General features: G+C 34.7%; 2 protein-coding genes and 1 long non-coding RNA gene across 3 annotated transcripts; all 3 read right to left on the minus strand.

Annotated features, from left to right (window-relative positions):
- Positions 1 to 431: 431 nt before the first annotated feature.
- Positions 432 to 2,142, minus strand: LOC145333417 (uncharacterized). The gene is made up of 4 exons (XR_013884497.1): positions 2,029 to 2,142; positions 1,741 to 1,793; positions 1,045 to 1,120; positions 432 to 540 (listed from the first exon to the last, which is right to left on the minus strand). It is a non-coding gene; the product is annotated as an uncharacterized LOC145333417 (long non-coding RNA).
- Positions 2,143 to 3,005: 863 nt separating this feature from the next.
- LOC145334501 (uncharacterized) lies at positions 3,006 to 9,538 on the minus strand. Its single transcript, XM_080179967.1, has 9 exons — positions 9,432 to 9,538; positions 8,823 to 9,035; positions 8,385 to 8,501; positions 7,921 to 8,004; positions 7,546 to 7,651; positions 7,331 to 7,408; positions 6,902 to 7,009; positions 6,009 to 6,527; positions 3,006 to 5,691 (listed from the first exon to the last, which is right to left on the minus strand). The coding sequence occupies exons 2-9, from the start codon at positions 9,033 to 9,035 to the stop codon at positions 5,555 to 5,557; spliced, it is 1,362 nt and encodes a 453-aa protein (XP_080036093.1). The 5' UTR covers positions 9,432 to 9,538; the 3' UTR covers positions 3,006 to 5,554.
- Positions 9,479 to 25,349, minus strand: LOC145334499 (uncharacterized). The gene is made up of 13 exons (XM_080179966.1): positions 25,256 to 25,349; positions 24,913 to 25,019; positions 21,420 to 21,553; positions 20,805 to 20,956; positions 18,818 to 19,478; positions 18,106 to 18,279; positions 16,768 to 16,860; positions 15,611 to 15,691; positions 14,729 to 14,812; positions 14,276 to 14,442; positions 13,470 to 13,604; positions 10,661 to 10,861; positions 9,479 to 10,062 (listed from the first exon to the last, which is right to left on the minus strand). The coding sequence occupies exons 1-13, from the start codon at positions 25,313 to 25,315 to the stop codon at positions 9,940 to 9,942; spliced, it is 2,172 nt and encodes a 723-aa protein (XP_080036092.1). The 5' UTR covers positions 25,316 to 25,349; the 3' UTR covers positions 9,479 to 9,939.
- Between the last annotated feature and the right edge of the window lie 313 nt (positions 25,350 to 25,662).

The following is a 25,662-nucleotide window of genomic DNA, read 5'->3' on the forward strand; positions in this document are numbered from 1 at the left end:
CTATAAGTATGCATAATATAATTGATTTTACTTTAGGAGAAAAAACAGTATTTAGCAAGTTCGAGGGATATAATTTCCCAAAAGCTAGCTAGCTCTATCCTAAGAAATTCCGTTTTTAAAATTGCCAATTTTATATTCATTTGTTTAAAAATTATAAAAAGTCCGGATTAATTTGCCACACATTGATATTAGCATATGATATAATGTCTGTTGTTCAAATTCGACCATATATTTTTGAGGTCAATTGACCTGTATAGTTTTGAAACGTTTTTTCAATTAAAGGAGTAATACAGAAATAATTTGAAAATTTGTTATATTCAGTTGTAAACAAATATGCATTTAAGGTCCTTTTCACCCAAAGGTCGTTATTCCTTCGCTACTCTTGGACTTCTTGTCCTTGCGTAATCATTTATAAGAAAAAAAAACACTTATAATTTTCAAGTAAAATTTATAGCTAAAACTACAAAAAAAATTGTTTAATTGTTCATCTTGTAATATTTCTGGAATTTGTATTTTCTAGATAATTCTCCACACACGAATCTAAAAGAAAATTCGTATCAGTTTTTAAAAGCGAATCTTTTCTATAATTAGGGTTGGTCCTTACATCCGTCCGTCTGTACGTAACGGATAGCTCCTTTCGTTAATATAGGCATGTTAGAATTGTACTATCGATTTCAAACTTTGCATTGTGATTCATGTAATAGTTAAGTACAATTTTGAAAGCGTAGCAACTCTATAATCGTTACCTGAATTTCCGTACGTCCATTTTAAACATGTTGATTTTTTTACTTTTTTAACAACAAATTTTTATGTGATTCAATATGTAGTTCAGCTACTATAAAATATACTAGCGGCTGCGCTCCTAGCATCTAGGAGCCAAGTGTTATAAACCAAATTTATATGTAATAATTAGATAGCCAAAAACCATCCAGGGGCGTATAAGAAGCTTCCACATAATGTAGATCTAAATCTGTTCAGTAGTTATCGAAATCTTAAGCTACAGACAAATACCCGTCCTACTTTATATATTAGGATATATGTAACCTGAAGGGCATGGTAGAACAAACAAGAACATGGAGTAGAACATGAAGGGCAGAGCACAAAGTAGTAGGAAGATTGCCTAAACAATAGTTCGTTAGAAAACTCAGGGAGGGAAAGGACATTGTGCTGTAAATCATTATAGAACAATCAAGCTTATTTAAAGTTTTGAGTACTTCTAATAAACAAGAATTGTACGTCCAAACTTTACAACCAATAATCTTGAAAAACAGAGGAGGTAATTTTGTTTATAATCATCGGGGACCAAAATAAATTTATCATTCATTTTCTAATTCCGAAAGATATCTGAAGGTGTGTTTTTCAGTCACTAATAGAAAATTGCTGGACTAAAAGCTAAGAATACCTAGTTATTTATCGCACCGTATTATTGACATTTTTCTGCGGGTAGTAAAAGGAAAAAGAAAAAACTGTGCATGGCAATTAGTTTCGCCTGTTTTGAGCTAAGGAATTCCACATACCCAAACAATTAGCCGGTCAAACACCTGGCATAGCAGCAGTAGGAAACATTTGAAGTCTTTAGTTTTGACGGGGTGTTACGCATACATTCGAACCTATCACCTCCCCGACGACGAGTGGATGCGCTACGTGTTGAGCCATAGTTTCGGGTATGGAATGTAAAATAACGTTACAGGCGGGTAGTACAAATAATAGAGTTGCTTTGCAATGAAAAAATCATCGTACTTTTCTTGTAACGGTCCAAGGTTTTACAGGTTTATCTGAATTTGTCATTTTTACTTAAAATACAGTGGGTATAGTCCTTTTCGTGACAACGCCTCTTCAGGGGCGTTTCGTTGTATTTTAGGTTAGGTAATTGCTCCGCAGTGTTAGAGCAATCACAGGGACTAGAAACAGGGGGGAAATCTACTGTTCCAATTTTAGTATATGTACTGCCGAAGCAAGTACGGAAAATCTACTGTGAAAATACGACAAAATGGCCCTTAAGAGGCGTTGTTACGAAAGGGACTGTACCCAAATAAAGAACTATGAAAACAAGTCATATGTTTTTATTTTAACATAGTGTTATATTTTGTTTACAATTATCAGCTGATTTTTTTTGTCTGCTTAGAATATATTTTATACTATGACGACATATTACATTATCGTTTTTATCACTCATTAGGAGGGATCTTAAGGGATAAGCCAATGAACGATAAATTTGTACATCCCCAAAGATGATAAAGAAAATTATATAAGACTTATTTAGATTATAGTTATTAGTTGAAAAGTTTAAACATTACTAGTGAGGATACCAACCAATCGCAATTCAATAAAATTACCTAAACTTTTTAGTGTAACTAATAGGACAAGGTATTTATGGAACTTTGGGTACCAGTGTAATTTGTTAATACCTATCATTGTTTGAAATGTATACGCAAATCTAGTTTAACCAACAAATTGTGATTCAATAACAGTCAAAATTTTCAACCAACCAAAAAAAGATAAAACTTTTGGACTTGGTACCTGCCAGTGCAATATACAATACTAGCGGCTACGCCCCTAGAAGCCTCTAGGGGCACTTAATGTAGAAGGGGGAAAAGTCGACCTCATCCCATTTTAAATTTGTGTTCAAAAGTGTATTTTTTGGGGGGAGGGGGTTGAAGACTCCCTCCCACATATATTTAAAAACCATCAAAGAACCTATAAGAAGCTTCACTGTAAAGGAGAACAATATCAGTTCAGCGGTTAGCGAGAACCTTCCCAGAACCTATAAGAAGCTTCACTGTAAAGGAGAACAATATCAGTTCAGCGGTTAGCGAGATCCTTCGGGACAGACAAAAAACGCTTACTAATTTTTATAATAGGATGTGTGCTTACTAAGGGGAATCAAAACAAGAAAAATATCTTTAATAGCAACCAAGTAATTGTGTCTCAATTACTTTTTGAAGGAACAAACTAACAGACAAGGTGAACTATAGAGTAGCTTCGCTACAAAAATAAATAAATAATACAATCATAAATTTATATTAATTATGTTAGCAGTATAACAATAACCTAGAAAAAAATGATTTCTAGCTCATAACAATTTTGGCTACTTTACAACATCAATTACTAAACACATCAAAGTTATATAAACAAGGAGCCTATACGCAAAAATTGCGCATTTTCTAGCTTAGCATCCTGTTATATATAGCTTTGAAAATAATTTGAATACATATATCAACATAGTGTAAAAATAATAATAAATAGGCAATAAAAAAATGTAGAGTGAATTATAGTAGATAGGGGTTTTTAGTATTAGTTATCAATATTATGGGTATGTAATTTTTTGTTTATTTTTTTTGTCAATTTTGCAATAAAATATTAAAAATGATACAATATTTTAAGCCTTTATATAATGAATAGCGTATTAAGATCAGTTTTAGGTACATATCAAGTATTTTATTTTAAAAAGAGGTCGTTCCAAGAAATAGCATAGGTATTTATCCAGTAATTTCTAATTTTTAAATTTGTACCATGAAGTTTATACCCAAAACGGTGAAAATTACTTTAATTAAAAAAGCATAAAAAACAAATTCATTCCATTTTCAAAATTAACTACATGGTAAAATATTTAATTTCCAGAAAACAAAAAGAAAACAAAAAGAAAACAAAAATATTTTGGAACTACACTTCTCTTCAGTTATTTCATCTATGAAAATAAAACTACTAAAACAGTAATTTTCAATTATTGGTTGGCACTAGAAATTTGTAAAAAAAAACTGGCGTTTTGTTATTAAAATTTTAATAAAAAAAGTATAGTATAAACTGGGTGTATAATGTATATATTAAAAGAAAACTGGTTGTTTCTTACATAAAAGGATGTTAAAATTTGATGTGTCCTTACTTCCGTAAAATGTATTAGATTTAAAAATCATCAGAACCGCAATTTATTTCTACAGTACAACTGACCCTTCCATTTGCTTCATTAACCCTTTACATTTAAATTGAGAATATAAATGTATTACTGCGTATATGACATTATGCGAAAGTAATAAACACACCTTAAAATTTATTTGCATGCAAGTCTCATTAATTTTTCTTAAAAGAAGGAATTTCCAACGTATTATTTAAAAATATATATAAAAGAACTATGTATAAATGATATTATGAGAATGTGTACCTAGGGGAAAGACACAAGAAAACTTTCAGCCACTTATTTCTATTGATAACAATTGTAGCATTCTAGTTTATGAGCAATGATTACCCCGTCAAAAACTTTGTTATGATCATTATATAACCCAGACAACTACCTGGCCCAAGTGTTGGGGACCTTTTTCGTCTGCTAGCAAATTGCTTTCTGCTCTTAGTAGCGACTTTGCTGTTTTTATATAACCGACGGTCCGACATGCACATGGTCTCCACCCCTTGGATAGATTTAAATATAGCTCGTGTCACCTCTATTCTTATACTTTAATGAATGAAAGTAAATGTTGCCATAAAAAAATCATGTCGATTTTATGTCAGCTACGATCACCTTTTACTATGGTAGTTTTGACAGGGTATCTTTGTCTAGCGGAAAAGTTGGGGACAAAGTATCTTAATTTTGAATAACCATCCCGAAAAAAATCTACAACATTATCACGTCAAATAAAAAAGAAATTCAGAATAAAATTGAGTCATATTTTAAAACATGGAATTTAAACTAAGACAAAGATGATTAAATAATCGTCTATTGTCCTTTCCCTGTTTATTAAGAGTCTCTGAAATCTTTTCTATTTGATCACAGACGAGTTCCTTTAAAACAGAACTTAAATCTCTAAATTTACAATCTGTCGCCAAGTTGAACCAATCACCAATCAAGTACGAAACACAGTGATTGGTTCATTTTGACGGCAGAATCAGAAATTCCTAAATTCTTAAATTCTATTCTTTTAAATAGGAAAATCATATAGGTTGGAAAAAGCTTAAAATTAATAATAGGTTAGGTTTTTGGTGACTTCAAACAAAAAAAGGTAAAAGGTATGTGCAAAAATAAAAAAAAACAGCAAATAACAAAACTATTAGTTAGCTGGGGAGGAATATTTCGTACAAAGAAAAACTAACAGCATAAAGCTTTTCTGATCTTCAAAAAATAACTTTTCCTCGACATAAAAAAAGCGAAAATAACCTCAAATAAGCAATAAAGAAGTATTTCTTTAGATAAAATATCCCTCCAAAATAGTTATCACTTGAAGTTTCTCTAAAATCCAAATAGTTCTAATTCTTTACAATTTAAAAAAAAACATACATATCAAGAGATCAAAAAATGGCAAAAATTAGGTTAATATTAAATTTGGCTTTTTGTTAGGTAGGTATCAATCATATAAAAAAAAATCAAGCAAAGTAAAAACTAAAATATCCTCATAAAAATAGAAACTAAATAATAAATAGATAGGTAAAGAAGAAAAAAAGAGATTCTACAATTTGTTTTTCTCCCAATTATTATAAAAACATTGCTTTTTAATAAAAAGTAAGTGTAAAAAATCTCTTTTGGGCGGCGGTCACTGAAGAAAATTGAAGGCCAGTCACGTAATATCTATGACCGGGGTAAAGCTGACCGGCTCTGGTTTCTAGCCTTCACGCTGGGTGACCGGCTGGGCGCAGCCCCGCCTCCAAGCCGTTTCAGCTTGCTCGCAGATTTGGATCGCGACATCTTTCTCGAGCGGAATTTATCTAAAATAAAAATAACAACATTAGTTTTATAAAACTACCTAGGTATTGACTAATGGAATTGAAAAAAGCTTAGGTAAGTAGTTATTATTCCTTCTTGAACAGATATAAAACCCCATAGAACTAGAGAAAAAAGTTTTTCTAAAACAAATTCTACTACGTTGGTAGATAAGACATCTCATCACTAAATAAAAACAAAAAGGGATTTCTTTATACCTACCAAAATAAAATCTGAAAACTGTTTTCAGAGAGGAATTTTGCATCCCAAGAGAACTTTTTTTCTTTTCCTATTTCTACCAATAAAAAGTAGGTAGTTATACCTGTTATCTTTTGCTCTTTGGTCTTAGGCCTAGCACCCCCGCCACTAGCGGATGCGTCTGCCGCCGTTTCTGCACCAGAAGTAGAAGACATAGCTGCGCTACCTTGTTCAACCTTTTTCTTGTCCGCCAAGACGGCCGCCTGACTGCTTTCAGCCTCCACGTAGGGCTGTATTTTGCCGCTGAAGGATGGGACACTTGGTGGCGGAACTCTGAACGGCTGCGGCTGACTTTGAGAGCTGCTGTAGTGCCGCGATGAAGCAGCCGCTGGTTGCGGCTGCCTTAAAAAATCACCAGATTTGTTCTGACTGCTTGTTGAATCAACATTTCCCGCCGCTTCTGCCGCTGAACTGGATTGGGAATGACTACTGCTGCTGCTGCTATATCTCTGAGTGGATGCGGATGTGTTGCCAGCTGGCGGCGGCAGGCGATGGTCGTCAGGAGGCCGGCTGGTGCTACCTTGGCTACCAGAGGAGCTGGAGTGGCCAGGTAGGCCAACAGAACAACGTATGCTCGTACCACCTAATAATAGATTATAAGTTATTTCATTTTTTATGCGTCGTTAACTTAAGAAATATAATATCATATCATCAAAACTACACCTATTTGGCACCAAAATTCTACTTTTTTGTTAATCCTATTACAATTTACATTAGGTAGTATTAGGGTTGTTTTTTTTGACTTGATTGGGAAGATTGACACCCAAGTTTCAATTAATTTATCTTAATAAAGAATGGTGGCGTGATTTCTCTTGGGAGGGTAAAACTTGAGGAACCTCCTCAAAATTAATAAATCTCCCTTGGACCAATGCGAAGCTTTATTGTTATATAACAGCATTTTGCAAGATCCTGTTACTTTTATATAAGGATGTACAATATGAATTTAGTTCATCATACCTGGGTCAGTGGAGGTATGCGAAAGACAGGAATAGGAAGCACCATAGCTGCGCTGAGTAGAAGATAATCGTTCTTGGTCTCTACCTTCTTCAACATAACTACCTCCACCTAAAAGGCATTACTATTATTTTTAATACCTTTAAATTTAAGCGATTCTTTACATCTAATTATGCAGGGAGGGGGGTTATTTATTATTTCCTATTCATAAACCCTGCAGGGCCTTAAAACTGCGGTTTCCTAACCTGTGTGGCTACCAATTAACTATTATAACCTGAGGTAAAGTCATTAACAAACGAAAAACTAAATCACTCCTATTATCTAAAAAAAAATAAAGAGAGTGGTGACGGTGAGGGGGGGTGCTTCAGTGCATAACTGAAAAAATCTTCTTTTCAATGTAATACTTTTTGCCAAAATTTGAAAATATCTTACCTCCACCCCCAGTATCAAAATTGCTTAGGCCACTAGGTACAGATCTGGAGCCATGAATGCCACCAGTACCGCTAGAACCTGCAACATTATAAAAGTTAAGTACAGTAATTTTTTAGAAACCTAACCTATCTATCTATTACAAACAAAGCACAGAAAAATTGACAGATGACGTCAGATATAAGTTCTGTACTCTAGTATTAATATTATTATTATACCTGGGAGTCCACCAGGAGGTAGGTTTGTACTACAGGGTACACTATCAGGTGGCTCTGTACTGGAGGGCGGAGTTTTAAGGTCATCTACTGAACCGGTCAATCCAGTCTAAACAAAATTTCAGTTTAAATGTATCAAGATAACCTTAAATACCTATTAAATATTTGTTTTTTTACAAGTGGCATTTAAACTTGATGAAAAGACGGAGTGGTTCTCTAAACTCATTTTTTGTTGAGCTCCCCTTTTTAAATACCATTTCCAATAACAGTACAAAAAAAGTTCACTAAAAGCAAAGTAGAAAGAAACTCTTCTGTTGTTCTACATTTAGAGTCATCTTTTTTTTCAACCCCTTTCTAGTATTTTTAAAAAATATTTACCTTTATTGACTGATGTCCAGGTTTATTTTCTTGTTCCGACTCGTCATGGCTGCTTAGATAGGGTAGGCGAGGCAACTTATACACCTAGGTAAGGCAAGAATTATGAAAAGATTAAAAGTTTTTACCTAACTATCTAAAATATTATCGGGTCTGATTTTAATCAAAGATTAATTTTAGCTATCAATATTAATTTATGGAGGGGACATTTGACTGTAAATTATACTGGTACCCAAAGTTTTCGTTGGCTGAAGAACTTTTATGTTATTTAATTAAATGATTTGTGATTATTTACTGATTAATTCCAAAATTTCCAACCAATAATTTTTATTTCTATTATAATATTGTCAATTAAAGTTACTTAAAATTTAATTTTTTTAATGTGCTATTAACAACATAAAAACGAACATATCGAAAACTTGGAGATTAACATAGATAGAATTATGATTTTTTTTACAAATACATACCGGATGAATTTGGTCCTTTTCGACACACTCCCACTCTAGCCTGCCCTTCAGAGGTTGACCACGCTCAAAATCAAAGTTCCACCGGTTAGATTGACTTTCTCGGTGTCGAGCTAGTTCCTAAATAAAATACATGTTATCTATAGAGAAGGTTTTATTAAAGCTAAACTTATTTTATAATTAGGGTCTGTCCGTACGTCCTTTCGTAACGAATTGCTCTTGTCGTTAATTTAAGTATGTTGTCCTATCGATTTTAAACTTGTCATGATGATACATTAATAACGGTTAGATACAACTTTACAAGGTTAGCGTAGCAACTCTACAATCAATACCAGAGCATCCGTAGGTCCAAATTTTTATCAAATGGACAATATTTTAGGTATGTATATCAATTTATCGTCTATTATCTTATCACTAAGATGCCTGAAAAATAAAACTTACTTGTCTGACAAATCTAATATTCTCCTCTGGATCAGAGCGGCCAAAAAGAGCGCGACGGACTCTGTGCGTGCGCGACAGCCCAGGACGCTGTGGGCCGCCGCCAGCAGCGGGCAGCTGAAGTCCCTGTGGCGGCTGCTGGTGGCCTGCGGGCGGACGCCCCGGCTCTTCGTCACTCGACGAGCTACGTCTATACCCCCGATGGATATTAAACATCTGAACAAAAAAGGTATTTTTACTTTACAAATATTTCTATTTAATTTCCTTACAAAAATAAAACAGCTGCTATATAAGATAAGCATCTTTAGCCATAGACATGACGGAAGTTAAAACTTTGTTTCTATTGTTGTGTTAGATGGGAATGGGATAAATTATCCTTCATTCTAATCCTTTTATCGCCTACCCCAGAAAAACTGGTTTTATATCTACTCAGGACCAATATGAAGCTTCAATGAAAATATTATATATACTGTAATACAAGACTAAACAGACGCACATCTAACTACTATGATACAAAATAATAGGGTAAGAAAACATATTTTTTAACAAGCAGAATGGTTAGCCAAAAAAATGTTATGCTATAACTTGATAGATAAATGTTTTACTACTTACTTTGAAATTGAATATTTCTAAGTGTAAGCTTGATTCTTAGTCTCTCATTTCTTTCTGGAAAATAAATAAAATATAGGTAATAATTTAAGCCAACAAAATACTTTCACCAGTGGCATACACAGAAAATCATTAAGGTACTATAAACATTGCTTAGCCATTCATTTTTCTCATAGCTCAATAAATGTTGAAGCAATTCACATTAGATAACAGGTGAAGAACCCAAAAATCCATTTGAAAATTATATAATCAAAAGGATATTAATTTCATTTTTCTTTTGATTATCTGCACACAACAAAACAATCACATGCCTATAAAGGATAACTACACAAAGTACCTTAAAAAGCCCTTCGTGATGATTTCACTTTTCATGTGATTACCTATAACTAGTAAAAGATAATTAAAAATGATAAGTACATGTTTTATAGTATTGAAATGATTTTCTGTGCAAGCCACTATTTCACAGCTCTACAAATGCAAATTTTGAAATGAAACCGCTGAAGAAATGACTCTACTGGTGACAGCTCTTCTTTCTGTGGCTCCACAAGGAACTGGCTTGAGAAAACGCTTTGTTGCAAACTTCACATTGAAATGGTTTTTCTCCTGTATGGGTCCTCATATGATTTTGCAGCACCTGAAATTAAATTCCTATTATATAAAGTAGTAAGGTTTTTTTTTATTGAAGCTCAAGATCTCAATAACTATTAACTACCGAACTGATTATTATGTTCTTTTTGGGGAAGCCCGACATAGGCCAAGGGATGATATGGTTTTAGGCTATTTAATGTTTAGATTTATGACCTGGGATTCTTTAAGCTATTTTTCTGCCCCCATTTAACCCATGTTCATTATCATTTTATTAACAGGGCAAGTTGATTTTATTTTCGATCGACTAAAAGTAACATTTTATTTTCACACGAAAAAAGGAACTATTACAGATTTACTTACAATTAAAAGCAGAAAAATATATTATGAAGTAGCTTTTCTTCAAATTAAAATGCAAATTGGGCGAGGGTGGGTTGTGATTCACCCACCCGCCAAAAGCTAGAAACCTTTTTTAAGGTAGGAAAAGGATAATGGGTATTTTTAATCGAGGGTTACATCCTTTTCTTGACAAATGTAAACATCCCTTAAAATTGTGGAACGATCGATTTAGCTGTGTTTACAAGATCTTAGCGGACATTCAGACGCACATCCTGTTACTTTATTATATAAGGTTAAAGGGTACTTACAATATTGCTACAGAATGCCTGCGAGCAAACCTCACACTTGAAATCCTTGATCTTCTGATGAACATCTCGTATGTGTCGTTCCATATTCTGCTTCCGTTTAAACACGAAATCACACAATGTGCATGGAAATTTCTGGTTGATTGTATGGGAAAATCTCACATGGTTTCGTAAGCTCATTTTGGTTTTAAAAGATTTTCCACACTGATTCATTAAAGGAATATTATTTTAAAGCAATAAATCCAGGATGACAACATCCTGAAGTAGCAAAGCAAAAGTGTACAAATACACCCCTCAACAAGTCAAAGAGGCCATTAAAGCCTCTAAGAGTTCCAAGGCCATTGGACCTGACGGAATCTCTCCTGTCATGCTCAAACACCTTGGGGACAAGGGTGTAGAATATCTTGCCCAACTCTTTAACACCACCATCAACACTTCCATCATACCATCCATATGGAAGACGGGCAAGATCATCCCGCTACTCAAGCCGGGAAAACCGATTGATGAAGGCAAATCCTATCGGCCAATCTCCCTCCTGTCTCCAGCTGCAAAGATCTTAGAAAAGCTCATCCTTCCTGAGCTCTCAGCAGCTGTAGACCTGCAAGATCATCAACATGGCTTCAGAAAGCACAGATCAACAGTGACAGCTTTACAGGAAGTAAACCATCACATCGCCAGCAACCTGAACAGACGGAAACCCTGTCACCGGACCATCCTGGTTGCAATCAACCTGTCCCGTGCCTTCGACACTGTTGATCACGAGTTGCTCCTGAATGATATCTTGCACCTCGAGTTGTCTGGCACCCTGATCAGATTCCTCTGCAGTTATCTACGCGGCAGACAACAATATACCGTCTTCCGTAACTGTAGAAGTAAATTCAGGGCTGTCAGACAAGGAGTACCTCAAGGAGGTGTACTTTCTCCCCTCCTTTTCAATCTTTACATGAGCTCCCTGCCTACGCCACCAGGCAACATCAAGCTCATTTCCTATGCAGACGACTGCCAGGTACTCAACTCGGGGCCTCTCATTGACCCAACCTGCCATGAAATAAACCCCTACCTGGACCAACTTGCCACCTGGTTCAAGGGCCGCAGTCTTGAAATCTCCCCGGAGAAATCAACGGCCACAGTCTTCACCACTTTCAGCAATGAAATGAGTGTCACCCTCCCTATCACCATCCAAGGGAAAGACGTGCCGACTGTCAAGCACCCAACCATCCTTGGAGTCACCTTCGACCCGATGCACAACTTCGGGCAGCACGCCATCAAAACCAAGAAGAAGGTACAGCAGCGCACTAATGTGCTAAAATGCTTGGCAGGGACTGACTGGGGTAAGTCAAAGGAGATTATTGTAAATACTTACAAGGCCATAGGTAGATCAGTTCTGAACTACGGATCACCGGTCTGGACGCCATCTCTGAGTAAGACGAACTGGGATGAGCTTCAAAGAGCACAGAACAGTGCTCTGAGAGTAGCAACTGGTTGTATTAAAATGTCACAGGTTAGTCATCTTCACCAGGAAACCAACATCCTCCCTGTGAAAGAACACAATGACATGCTAACAAACCAGTTCCTTCTCTCCATGCACCGCCCAGTTCACCCTAATCACCACCTTCTACATGAACCAATCATGCCTAGAGACAAGAGAAAGACCATCATCAACAATGTACCTCTTGTCAAACCCTATCTCAGAGATGGTGAACCGGTTGAACGCAACTACAAGAAACGGCTAAAGAAGATTCATGACGACGCTCACAGAGACTGTAGAAATAAATATCCTGCAAACAAAGTTTTAAACTCTCGACCCCCTGTAATCAATGTCCAGGAAGAAAAAGGCCTCACACGTATGACGCGGTGCACACTTGCCCAACTAAGATCAGGATATAGTTCTTTTCTACGGTCTACAACAAGCAGATTTGACACAGCACAGAGCATACGATGCCCAGATTGTAAATTAAATGACCACACAACTGAGCATCTTTTTAACTGTACAGCTAAGAACACCACACTCACCCCCTCTGACCTCTGGACGCAGCCCAAAAAGTGCGCAGAATTCCTTGGCATATGAAGTGACAACATCTGACCTCCAGATGGCTAACAACAACAACAGCAAAGCAAAAAAATCAGGGGTGTATATTCTGCACAAGATTTATTTTTTTTCCCCTGCTACAAAATTTTTATTTTTCTTCCCCCCCTAGTTTTTTCTCATCAAGTAGGGGGAAAATGGAAAAATATTTAAAGAACTCTATATTTTATTTATTTTATCCCTCCTACCACACATATTTTAAAGTTTTTTTCACCAAGGAGAGGGGGGGGGGGGGAATGGAAAAAATGTTTTCAGTTTTCAAAATTTTTACATTTCCCCCCCCCCCCTGAGCAGGGGATCCCATGTGGAATATACACCCCTGAAAAAAATATAATTGAGGGACAAACGGACAAAGTGAATAACCGATTAGAAGTTCAGTAAAATAGTCATCAGATTTTTAAAAATGTTAAAAAGCTTTCTTTGTTGTACTTCATTAAAACAGGAGTCATCATGTCAAGTTTGAAATCAATATGACAAGTATAACATGTACAAATTAATGTACAACATATCAATCCTAACTATAGAAAATCTTCTCTTTTAATACCTTTGTTTAATATATTTTGGGTGAAGAAGACAGATCCATAGGGACTTATTCACGGTTACCCGGGCAGAACTGATTAGGATCTAGGTTGTTTATTGTATCTCTTATATTTCTTATTTTATGACTTAATTTCAATCATAATACCAAATAAATATGTTTATGTTAATAAAATAAATAATATATTCCTCATCACAAGAGAAGTCTTTGGTAGATCTATGGGTCTCCTGGTGAATTTCATGGGCTTTAGACGTGGCAAAAGATTTATCACAATGTTCGCATTTGAATGGTCTATTACCAGTATGCACTGCCCGCTCATGGTTCTAAACAAAATAACAAAACAATTTTACAGGGATCTAAAGGGTTAAGACAATGGCCGATTTTGTGTACGTCTCCCATGATGATACATAAAATTAGTAATTACCCCTTCTGTAGATTACAATTAATGATTAAAACGTTTGGACACTTAACTTAATGTTACAGCCAATCAGAATTTATTAAAAGTCCTCAAAGTTTTTGAGCCAACGAATAAGAAAACACTATTATAAAACTTTAGGGACTAGTGTAATGAAAAGCCCATTGATACCCCCCTCTCTCTCTCTGGAATTTTAGGGGGTACATTATTCTAGGGACGATTTCTATGAGGATGGTGATGGTAGTTACTCTCCCTCAATAGTTATGGGCATACCCTGGTTCTTTAAGAAGATTCACTATAAAGGAGAACCGTGTCTGTCCAGCGGTTAGGTATATTAATATTTCAACAACCAACAGACAACCAACCAATTGTTTGTTGTACAACTTTTCTCTCGGAGTCTAAGATGTGTGTGACTCTAAATAAATTGCGCCTTTTAATGGGTCGAGGCATTCCACATAATTAATGTCAAGCACCAGCAGTATGGACCATTTTAACCGTCTCTAGTATGGCGGGGTGTTGTCTAGACTCAAAACCGAGACACGTTGCCAATTACGACAAAGATACGGGGTAAAATATTACCCTTAGAGTTTGTTTGCTGTAGAAAGATTTTCCACAAGTTCCACACATCGCTGCTGATACACCGGACGGCATCTTTAATCCTTCATGCACCGTTTTCTGGTGGGTCTTCAGATGTGCACTTTGTACAAAAGTATTTTCACATTTATCACATTGAAATGGTCTTTCGCCTAGAATGAAGTTTCAATGAATAAAATACAGAAACCAAATGAGAATGAAGGTCTTTATCAATAGACACTTTTAATAGGGGGAAGGGATAAATCAACTGCATAAATAAGATATTTACATTATGAATAAAAAGCTGCATTTTCCAGTTTTATGACAACAACATAAAAGAAATATGGGGGCGTTTATATAATAAAATATGTATTAAAGGTCCAGCAGTTAGCGAGATCTTTAGATAAAACTAACAAACACATCCTTCCTCTTTCATTAAAGTATTCAACAAAATCTTACCTGTATGAGTCCTCAGATGAACCTTTTTCTGCCTTGCTATACGAAATGCCTTGGGACAAAATTCACATTTGTACGGCTTTTCTCCTGATTAAAAAAACAATGTCATACTTTACGTTGTGTATTATTGATCATTAATATTACGTAGTACCTAAGGTTTTTTTGTCGGAATCTTAAGATCTCGAAAAATTCTATCCTAATTGATTACACTTTTCAGAAAGCTTTATAACTGTATTGGATGGTTTTAAGCTATTTAGTTCTCTTAATTGTATTTGTCCCTCACTTAGTCTATCTGTTTATCCTTCTGATAACTTATTTCATACATATAATTCAGAGATTTTAAGGTAGAAGACAATAGACAAAAACTGAAGTCCATTTGATAATAAAAACAGGTTGAAAAGTTTGGAAACGGTCAGTCAAAAGGGTGGGGGGGGGGGGGGGCGGATGTGCCACCTTTTGAAACCAAAAGTACAACGCGCATGATCTCAGCCCTTAAGAGTTACAGATCTAAAATTCGGCACAGCAGTTGCTTTTGAGGAGAACAATATGGAATTGTGAAGAAACGGTGGCGGAATCGCCACTTCCACCGAAAACCGCCGTTTCCACGCTGAATTTTTTTTGCCTTTTTTCGCCAATTAAACAGTTCTCAATCATATGAGATAAACTTTTTTTTCATAAAATTTCCACATATTTTCACGTAACAATATTAAAAAAAAAATTGCAGACCAAATTTTAGAGCTGTAACTCTTTCATGGGCTGAGATAATACGCGTTTTACGTTTCTGGTTTCAAAAAGTGGCACATCCGCCTCCCCCCTCTCTTTAAAGGTTTTGAGCCAACAAGTAAGAAGTTATAAAATATAGATACAATTTAAAGTCCAATTAACCTGTGTGTACACGCATGTGATATTTAAGAAAACTTTCAATGTGAAAAGTTCGTCCACAAACACTGCAAGTATGTCCGTTAGCTTAATAGATAATAACAGTTAGTACAATTTCATAATAATATATGATAAACTTTATTATAAGCCATGGGTTCTAATCTCGACTAAACATAGCAGCATAACTTAAGACGTTAAAAAGTACCTCTTTTAGATGTATGACATTAATATTTAGAAAAGAGGAAGTGCTTTGGCCCATACAATGCACAGAGTTAGGACTTCCAGACAAAGGTCGTGCGATCAAAAAGAGAGGGGCAGGTTTCTGGTAGAATCCGTAAAGGTGTGTGTTTTAAGGCTTGAAAATAGTAGTAGAACGATAATATTAACTAAATATGTGTATTTCTTATTGAAAAGACCTATAGACAAAATTTTTTTTTAAGTTAACATAAATTTTTATCGTTTTTCTACTGTTTTTAACTTGTAACACGTAACCTTTACGGATTTTACCAGAATCATACCCCTCTCTTTGCTTGTCCGTTAGATAATACTTAACCTAATCAATAACCAGGTGTTTTAACAGAAATCAAAAGGCTTATTTAGATGACCTGACGTTAAAACTATAAAGAAAGATGTTTCAAATGGCTTCTAAACCGATAACCATCCGCTGCATTAAAACCGGAGAAGCCACTCAAAAATCACACAGCAGCGTATTACAAAATTTTCACGCACAATCACATTCAAATAAAAATTATAAAAATTAATAGGTACTAGTTTTGTTAGCCCGGGCCTCTGGCCCGTCGGGACAAGCCAAACTTGTTTTTAAATGTTAAAATTTTTCACTTTAATATGCTGTCTATGAGACAAGTGATAAAACAATGAACGATAAATTGATGTACTTCCCCAATGATACAAAAAATTACCCCTTCTAATGATTAAAAATTAGTGGTTAAAACTTTTGAACACTCAACTTAATGAAACAACCAATCAAAATTCACTTAAGTTGTTAAGCAAACAAATAAGAAAATTATATTATAAAACTTTCTTAGGACACTAGTCTAATCAACAGCCCATTGTCCCCTGTCTATCTCTCTGGATAAATACCTAACTAATTCAAATTTCGCGAGAATACAGTTTTCCTTCTATTAAACTATCCCTGTATTTACCTGTCATTCCATGAGCTGAAATATTATGACTCCGGAGGTTACCAGCGCTGATAAAACCTTTTTCACACATCTTACAATAATGCTGCTTATAATCTAAAAAAATAGTTAGAAATTAAGAAATATTGAGAAGATTTTTCTATATATATGGTCTGTACGTCTGTCCGTATGTCCTTAAACAGAATCCTGTATTTGCGTAATTTTGCAACTAGTTTATACCTATAAAATTTAGTTTATACTTCTAAATTATTACCTATTGAGTGTTCATGTTAGTTTGTTATGTCTTTTTTTTGCTTCGCTTTTATGGATGTTATCATCCTTGTTTCTGTATTGTTTACACACTTTTTGAGTAAAAAATAAACTAAATATATTATTAACTAGCGGCATCGCCCTATAAAGTTATGGGAAGTCAACCCTCCTTAATAGAAATATTCAAAAAAAATTATTCTTTGTTTATTTACTCTGTGGTAAAATCAAACCCAGGTTGTGCGCTTTATGCACAAAAATTTTCATTTGTACAAAAAATTTCAATTCATAAAAATTAAACCTAGGTTGTTCGCTTACACAAAAATTAAAATTAAAAAAATTTATTTTTTTTTGGGGGGGGGGGATTCATGGGGGCTTCACCCCATGTTGCAGTGGTGTTCCCCCACCCCAATTACTGTTTTTTGTTTACAAAAATTTTTAAAAATAAAAAATTTTGGAAGTGGGGATTTTTTCATTTTTGGGGGGGTGGGGGTGTCCCACCTCCAAGAAAATAGCTTAAAACCACCAGAGGACCAGTAGGTATATTCCCAGAAGGGTAGAGCCCAATTTGATCAGCAGTTACTGAGGTTTTACAAAAATGTAAAAAAAAAAATTTTGGGGGGTGTTTTTTTTATTTTTGGAGGGGTTGGGGGTGTCCCACCCCCCAAGAAAATAGCCTAAAACCACCACAGGACCAGTAGGTATATCCCCTGAAGAGTAGAATCCGATCGGTTCAGTGGTTACCGAGATCTTAAGGGACAGACAGACAGACGGACAGACAGACGAACAGACGGACAGACAGACAGACATCAAGCTACTTTGTATTATAGATTAAATGGTTGAAGAAAGGGCAACTTATCAAAATAGAGAGAAACTACTCCTAGAGTAGCTTTACAACTAATATCTATTCAGGGAAGGATGGGACAATGGACTGAAAATTATAATGGTAACGAAAGTTTTATTATCGTTATCTTATCCGCTGTCTCAAAAACTTTATTTGGTTGGTTTTAACCAACAGAAGAAGTAATCATTGGAATGTATAATCATTTATAGTTCAATGTCTTAGCCCTTAAGATCCCTGAATTTATTGCATACCTGGGTGAGTTTTCATGTGTTTGGAATAACGTATACTTGATACAAAGGTTTTTTCACATAGATTGCACTTGTATCCCGTGGTTATTTCCTCCGGGTGTCGAGTCTTCATGTGCTTGGACATGAAAGCTTTGGGATGTATCTTTTTGCAAAACCTACACTCGCTCATATTTTCACCTAAACAAAATTGTTGTAAATATAAGGCAGATTAAGAAACAAAAAATAGATACCATTCTATTTCAGTAGTTTGTAATATTTGGAGACATTTTTTGTGCACATTTTTCGTAAAAGTGTGTGTTATAAGACTTATAAAACAGGAGTAACATTTTTATGACAATTGCACTAATATGGTACGGTAAGGAACTTGTGATTTTGCCGATATATAAAATCACATAACAACTCTACCCCAAAAAAATATAGGGGGAATTTTTTTAAAAAACAGGGCAGGAGGTACTTCTTGAAGTAAAAAAAAACAGTTATCTGAATTAAATAGCAACAGAGAGCAAAGTAAATTATAGGAAAGCTTCGCTTCTGGGGTGTACATTTTTTCTCCCAAGGAAGTAAAATAATAATCTCAGAACTCTTTTTTTTCTTCATTTTTTTCCCCTTTCACATTCCCTCCCCCCCCCCCCCTCCCTCCCTCCTTTAGCAGGGGATCCTATGCAGAAAATACAACCCTACTTCGCTACTGACAATACTAATACCTATAACATACCCGTATGGTAGCCCATGTGATCATCCAGCACTTTCCTTTGCATCTTCTTGGCACAAATTTCACATTCAACCATTTCATACAGCGGATGTTCTCTTAAGTGTGTCTGCAGAGCAGCAACACTTGGCTTTTCTATCCCACATAACTTACAAACAAAAGGAGCTTTGGCGTGGAACTTTTTACGATGAGTGTGATAGTTACTTTTGCCCATAAACACTTCGTCACAAATATAACATTTGACTTCCATTTTTGCGTCTGTATGGGATCTTGTATGTTTTATAATCTTAAGAAGTTCCTGATCCTGTTTACCACACCATGGACACTCGTAAGGACCCGGGCCATGGGCTTCATAGTGGAGTTTCAAGTTGTGAGATCCTAAGAATACTTCATCACATAACCTGCATTTCATTTCTCTAGGCGCTCTCTTTTTAACCTCGGGGTGATGGTAGTAATGTTTTCTATATTTCATTATGTTTGGTTGAAGTTTGCCGCAGATTTTACACTCAAACGAAACCTCATTGTGACATTCACTATAGTGTTGTTTTAAATGTAATTGGCCGAGAAATGTTTTTTCACAAATAAAGCACTCTATTTTCACATAGGATTCTGATCTTGTGATGATTTTGATTTGACTAGGTGATTTTCGTTCTTGTTTAACAGGTGTCTAAAATAAGTCTTTATTAATACAAATATCATAATATAGAGGAATCAATTATGAAAAAAAAAATTCATAAGTAGCAAAGTTTAAAATTGCACAAAAAAAGTGCATAAGAAAAGAAGAAAATCACGAAATCTTAACGGAAGAACAGAGAGACAAGTTGATTGATAAGGTAGCTTCGCTACTAAAAATGGACTTATATTAAAAAGAAATGGATTTATTATTTTGTAACAAAGCATTTAAAGGGGGGGGGGGGGGGTTAATGCAACCATCTCGTAATCAGTGAGCAAATGGCACTTAGAATTCGAATTTCGACCTGAAATTTTGCATGAGTAATCCTTGGTAGGTATATTTTCCCTAAATTGAACAATAAGTTGGAAAAGTAGCGGCTAACGGCTGGCGGCTCAGCAGTTTTGCCATTTTTCGGCTACCTATTGTTCAAATTATTCACGAAACCTATCTCAACATAATACTCTTTGCTACTCCAAAACGCTATCAAACGGTTCTAGACGGTAGCTGTTGGTACTAGAAGTTTTAAAAATGGTTTTTGCTATCATTTAACTTGAATTAAACCAAAAATATGTTTTAAAAAGTTGATTCCTACGTAATTGATGATGGATTTACTCTAAAAATAGGCAAAAAACGGCTAAACGGCTGAGCCGCCAGCCGTTACTTTTCCAAATTTTTTGTTCGATTTAGGGAAAATAGACCTACCAAGGATTACTCATGCAAAAGTTCATATCGAAATTCGAATTCTAAGTGGCATTTGCTCACTGATTACGAGATGGTTGCATTAACCCCCCCCCCCCCTTGTGTGTTAGATAGGAGGAAAAATCCATTTAGAGGTAAACAAGGATTACAACATCCATAAAAGCGAAGCTCTAAAACGGTAAGACAAACGAACATTAACACTTGTATAGTGTCAGAATTGAATAATCAAAATAGAAATGTATAAAAGTCAAAACAAAATTGTAAGTAACTTTGTTAAAAAACTGCTTAAATACAGGATAATGTTTAGGGACATACTTACAAATTTAGGACTTGATTATAGAGATGTTTCGCTTATAACATTTTAGGTACTTTGTTGTTAAAAAAGTTCAAAATAAACATGTTTAAAATGGACGTAAGGATATTTTGGTACCTAACGATTTTAGAGTTTGTACACTTTCTAAATCGTACCTAAGTACTACAGGAATCATTCTGCAAAATTTTAAAATCAATAGGACAATTCTGACATGCCTAAATTAAAGAAAAAAGCTATCCGTTAGAGACGGACGGACCTACCCTAATTATATAAAAGCTTCGCTTTTAAAGATCCCTATCTCTACCTACCTCTAAATAATCTTCATCGAGTTCATCGCCATACGTGTCGTCCAAGTCGACTCGAACAAAGGGATCTAGGTCACTGGCGATCTGTTCCAGGTATTGGAGTTCAGCAGATTCTCCGTCGACAGCTTCTTCGTTCACCTCCAGCTTTATTCCACCTTGATTTAGTTTGGGATCAATCTTAAAACATTAAACCATAGTTTTTAATTCAAGCCTTGAACTAATTTAACAAGATTTTCATAAAAAAAAACTTATGCATTGTAATCTTTTATAAAAAATTAGGTACTGTCTTTTCGTATACAGACAAACAAATTCCCCAAAGAAGTATTGAAACATTTTTTGTAGCTTAAAGCATTGAAAATTCGAAATAAGGCAAGAAACGCAAAATTAAAGCGACACACGCCCAAACAACCTTTATGGAGACTGTTGTTTTTACGGTCCTTGGAGGGCCATACAAACGATCAGAAAGTATTAAGAAAAAAATCTTTAATTGGTGGAGATGAAAAAACTATATGCCTTTTTTTCACAATTACTACTTACTATTTGCAATGTATCCAACGACTTTGGTAAATCAAAACCTTTAAGACCCATTTTAAAGACTGTTACAAAATTCCAACTTACCATCTACATCTTCTTTAGGATTTTTCCTAGTAGTAGTAGCTTCCTTCCTCATATAACTGTCCAACTTCTCTTGAGCATCGTCCACTCTTTTTATGATAATCTTAGCTTGTTCTACACTCCATGATTCTTGTAACCTTTAGGATAAGTTAGTTTAGGTAATCAGTTTGCAATAAAAAAGAACTTCCAAGGGGGGTTGAAGGTTATAGGGATGTTTATTGTTAACCTTTCTTCTCCCAAATATATTTTTGGACGCAGAGGTAATTCCCCCCTCCCCCTAAAAACAAATAAGCTTGGACATCCTTTAACAAGGGGGGGGGGGAAGTTTGTACAGTTATAGGAAATGAAATTCAGTACCAAATTTTGCCCTGGTCGTTTGGGCTTGTTTTTATAGTTATCAACCTAATTCTTTTTGTAAGCGCTCTTATATGATTGGATCTACCTGTAAAACTTTAAAAATTGAATTTTGGGACTTTCCCTTAAAGGGGCTAGTGGAGCAAAAGACCCCTAAACACTAAAATTTTAAGTTCTGAGTCTATTTTCTGAGATATTGAGACGATTTTTTTTAATGAAAACACTTTTTAACAAAACTGAACTAAATAGCCAATACAAATTTCATTTTGGGACTTTCCCTTAAAGGGGCTAGTGGAGCAAAAGACCCCCCAAACACTAAAATTTTAAGTTCTGAGCCTATTTTCAGAGATATTGAGATGATTTTTTTTATGAAAACTTTTTTCACAAAACCGAACTAAGTAGCCATTACAAATTTCATTTTGGGACTTTCCCTTAAAGGGGCTAGTTGAGCAAAAGACCCCCTAATACTAAAATTTTAAGTTCTGAGCCTATTTTCAGAGATATTGAGACGATTTTTTTAATGAAAACACTTTTTAACAAAACCGAACTAAGTAGCCAATACAAATTTCATTTTTGGACTTTCCTTCTAGGGGCTAGTGGAGCAAAAGGCCCCCCAAACACTAAAATTTTAAGTTCTGAGCCTATTTTTAGAGATATTGAGATGATTTTTTAAAATGAAAATATTTTTAACAAAACCGAACTAAGTAGCCATTACAAATTTCATTTTGGGACTTTCCTTCTAGGGGCTAGTTGAGCAAAAGACCCCCCAAACACTAAAATTTTAAGTTCTGAGCCTATTTTCAGAGATATTGAGATGATATTTTAATATGAAAATATTTTTAACCAAACCGAACTAAGTAGCCATTACAAATTTCATTTTGGGACTTTCCTTCTAGGGGCTAGTTGAGCAAAAGACCCCCAAACACTAAAATTTTAAGTTCTGAGCCTATTTTCAGAGATATTGAGACGATTTTTTTAATGAAAACATTTTTAACAAAACCGAACTAAGTAGCCAATACAAATTTCATTTTGGGACTTTCCTTTTATGGGCTAGTGGAGCAAAAGGCCCCCCAAACACTGAAATTTTAAGTTCTGAGCCTATTTTTAGAGATATTGAGACGATTTTTTTTAATAAAAGCATTTTTAACAAAACCGAACTAAGTCGCCATTACAAATTTCATTTTGGGACTTTCCTTCTAGGGAATAGTGGAGCAAAAGACCCCAAAACACTAAAATTTTAAGTTCTGAGCCTACTTTCAGAGATATTAAGATGATTTTTTTAATGAAAACATTTTAACAAAACCGAACTAAGTAGCCAATACAATTTTCATTTTGGAACTTTCCTTCCAGGGGCTAGTGGAGCAAAAGTCCCCCAAACACTAAATTTTATCTTCTGATTATTTATTTTAGTTATTTGAAAAAAAATTTCATTAAAAAATCAGCCATAATATCTTTAAAAATATGGTTAGAACTTAAAATTTTAGTGTTTGGGGGTCTTTTGCTCCACTAGTCCCTAGAAGGAAAGTCCCAAAATAAAATTTGCAATGGCTACTTAGTTCGGTTTTGTTAAAAATATTTTCATGTAAAAAAATCATCTCAATATCTCTAAAAATAGGCTCAGAACTTAAAATTTTAGTGTTTGGGGGCCTTTTGCTCCACTAGTCCCTAGAAGGAAAGTCCCAAAATGAAATTTGTAATGGCTACTTAGTTTGGTTTCTTTAAAAATATTTTTATTAAAAAAAATCGTCTCAATATCTCTAAAAATAGGCTCAGAACTTAAAATTTCAGTGTTTGGGGGGCCTTTTGCTCCACTAGTCCCTAGAAGGAAAGTCCCAAAATAAAATCTGTAATGGTTCCTTAATTCGGTTTTGTTAGAAATGTTTTCATTAAAAAAATCATCTCATATCTCTAAAAATAGGCTCAGAACTTAAAATTTCAGTGTTTGGGGGGCCTTTTGCTCCACTAGTCCCTAGAAGGAAAGTCCCAAAATAAAATCTGTAATGGTTCCTTAATTCGGTTTTGTTAAAAATGTTTTCATTAAAAAAATCATCTCAGATCTCAAAAAATAGGCTCAGAACTTAAAATTTTAGTGTTTGGGGGGTCTTATGCTCAACTAGCCACTAGAAGGAAAGTCCCAAAATGAAATTTGTAATGGCTACTTAGTTCGGTTTGGTTAAAAATATTTTCATATTAAAATATCATCTCAATATCTCTGAAAATAGGCTCAGAACTTAAAATTTTAGTGTTTGGGGGGTCTTTTGCTCAACTAGCCCCTAGAAGGAAAGTCCAAAAATGAAATTTGTAATGGCTACTTAGTTCGGTTTTGTTAAAAATATTTTCATTTTAAAAAATCATCTCAATATCTCTAAAAATTGGCTACTTAATTCGGTTTTGTTAAAAAGTGTTTTCATTAAAAAAATCGTCTCAACATCTCTGAAAATAGGCTCAGAATTTAAAAGTTTAGTGTTTGGGGGGTCTTTTGCTCCACTAGCCCCTTTAAGGGAAAGTTCCAAAATGAAATTTGTAATGGCTACTTAGTTCGGTTTTGTGAAAAAAGTTTTCATAAAAAAAAACATCTCAATATCTCTGAAAATAGGCTCAGAACTTAAAATTTTAGTGTTTGGGGGGCCTTTTGCTCCACTAGCCCCTAGAAGGAAAGTCCCAACATGAAATTTGTATTGGCTACTTAGTTCGGTTTTGTTAAAAAGTGTTTTCATTAAAAAAATCGTCACAATATCTCTGAAAATAGACTCAGAACTTAAAATTTTAGTGTTTGGGGGTCTTTTGCTCCACTAGCCTCTTTAAGGGAAAGTCCCAAAATTCAATTTTTAAAGGTTTACAGGTAGATCCAATCATATAAGAGCGCTTACAAAAAGAATTAGGTTGATAACTATAAAAACAAGCCCAAACGGCCAGGGCAAAATTTGGTACTGAATTTCATTTCCTATAACTGTACAAACTTCCCCCCCCCCCCTTATGTCCATAAGTAGCGCAGCAATAAAAGTCCACAATACTTTAGTTAGAGGAAAAGAGAGTAAAGGAAAAGGAAGACTTGTCGACAAAATCTAGATGCGCTACCAATAATATAAAATATTCAGATAAAATTTTTACTTCATAATTACTTAACTTCTTACCTACCTACCTCTTATTTATTTCAGCAGAATAAGCATTCAAAAGATCTTTAGCTTCCTTTAAGATTAGAATAACTTCTTGAAGCTCGAAAAATTCGTCTGGAGTGACATCAGGCGGCTAAAAGTAAAATTAAATCCTGAATATATATTTCAAAAATCTTCAAAAAGGATATATAGGTAGAAATGTTAAAAATAACTAGGCACAAATTTTTTTAATGTCAGGTGCGTGACATTTAATATGCAGAACTTATTACTATGCACAGTTAAAGACTTTTAAACAAAAGTCGTGCAATCACAGGGTTGGTAGTCTGTAAGAGGATATATTTACTGTTTCAGTTAAAAAGATAAACATACCTTTCGTGTTTCTCCATTTCTAATGAAATCTTTTACATCGTAATCCTGTTCAACTTTCATTTTATCTGAAAATAAAAAAAGTGGTAGTTTTAAGACATTTGAATTTTGAGCTAAAATTACTTTATGATTTAAGTATTTGTTTTATATTCCAATAAAAATATCTCCATTGATACAGCATACATATAATCAATGGAATATTTTCGACCAGGTGTTTGAGATACCTAATGAATAGAATATACATTTACTAGCGGCTTCGCCCCTAGCCTCTAGGGGCTTTGCCCCAAGAGGTGATAAAAAAAAATTATTGCGAAAATTGTAAAGGACCATGGAAATCTCCTTCAAAAAAAAAAAAAAAAAAAGGGGGGGGATTTTTTGGTTTTTGGGGGGGTTGGGGGTGTCCCACCCCC

Source organism: Acartia tonsa, chromosome 12 (genome assembly GCF_053477335.1).
Source record: "Acartia tonsa isolate MP-2025a chromosome 12, ASM5347733v1, whole genome shotgun sequence".
In the NCBI taxonomy this organism is placed as follows: Eukaryota; Metazoa; Arthropoda; class Copepoda; order Calanoida; family Acartiidae; genus Acartia; species Acartia tonsa.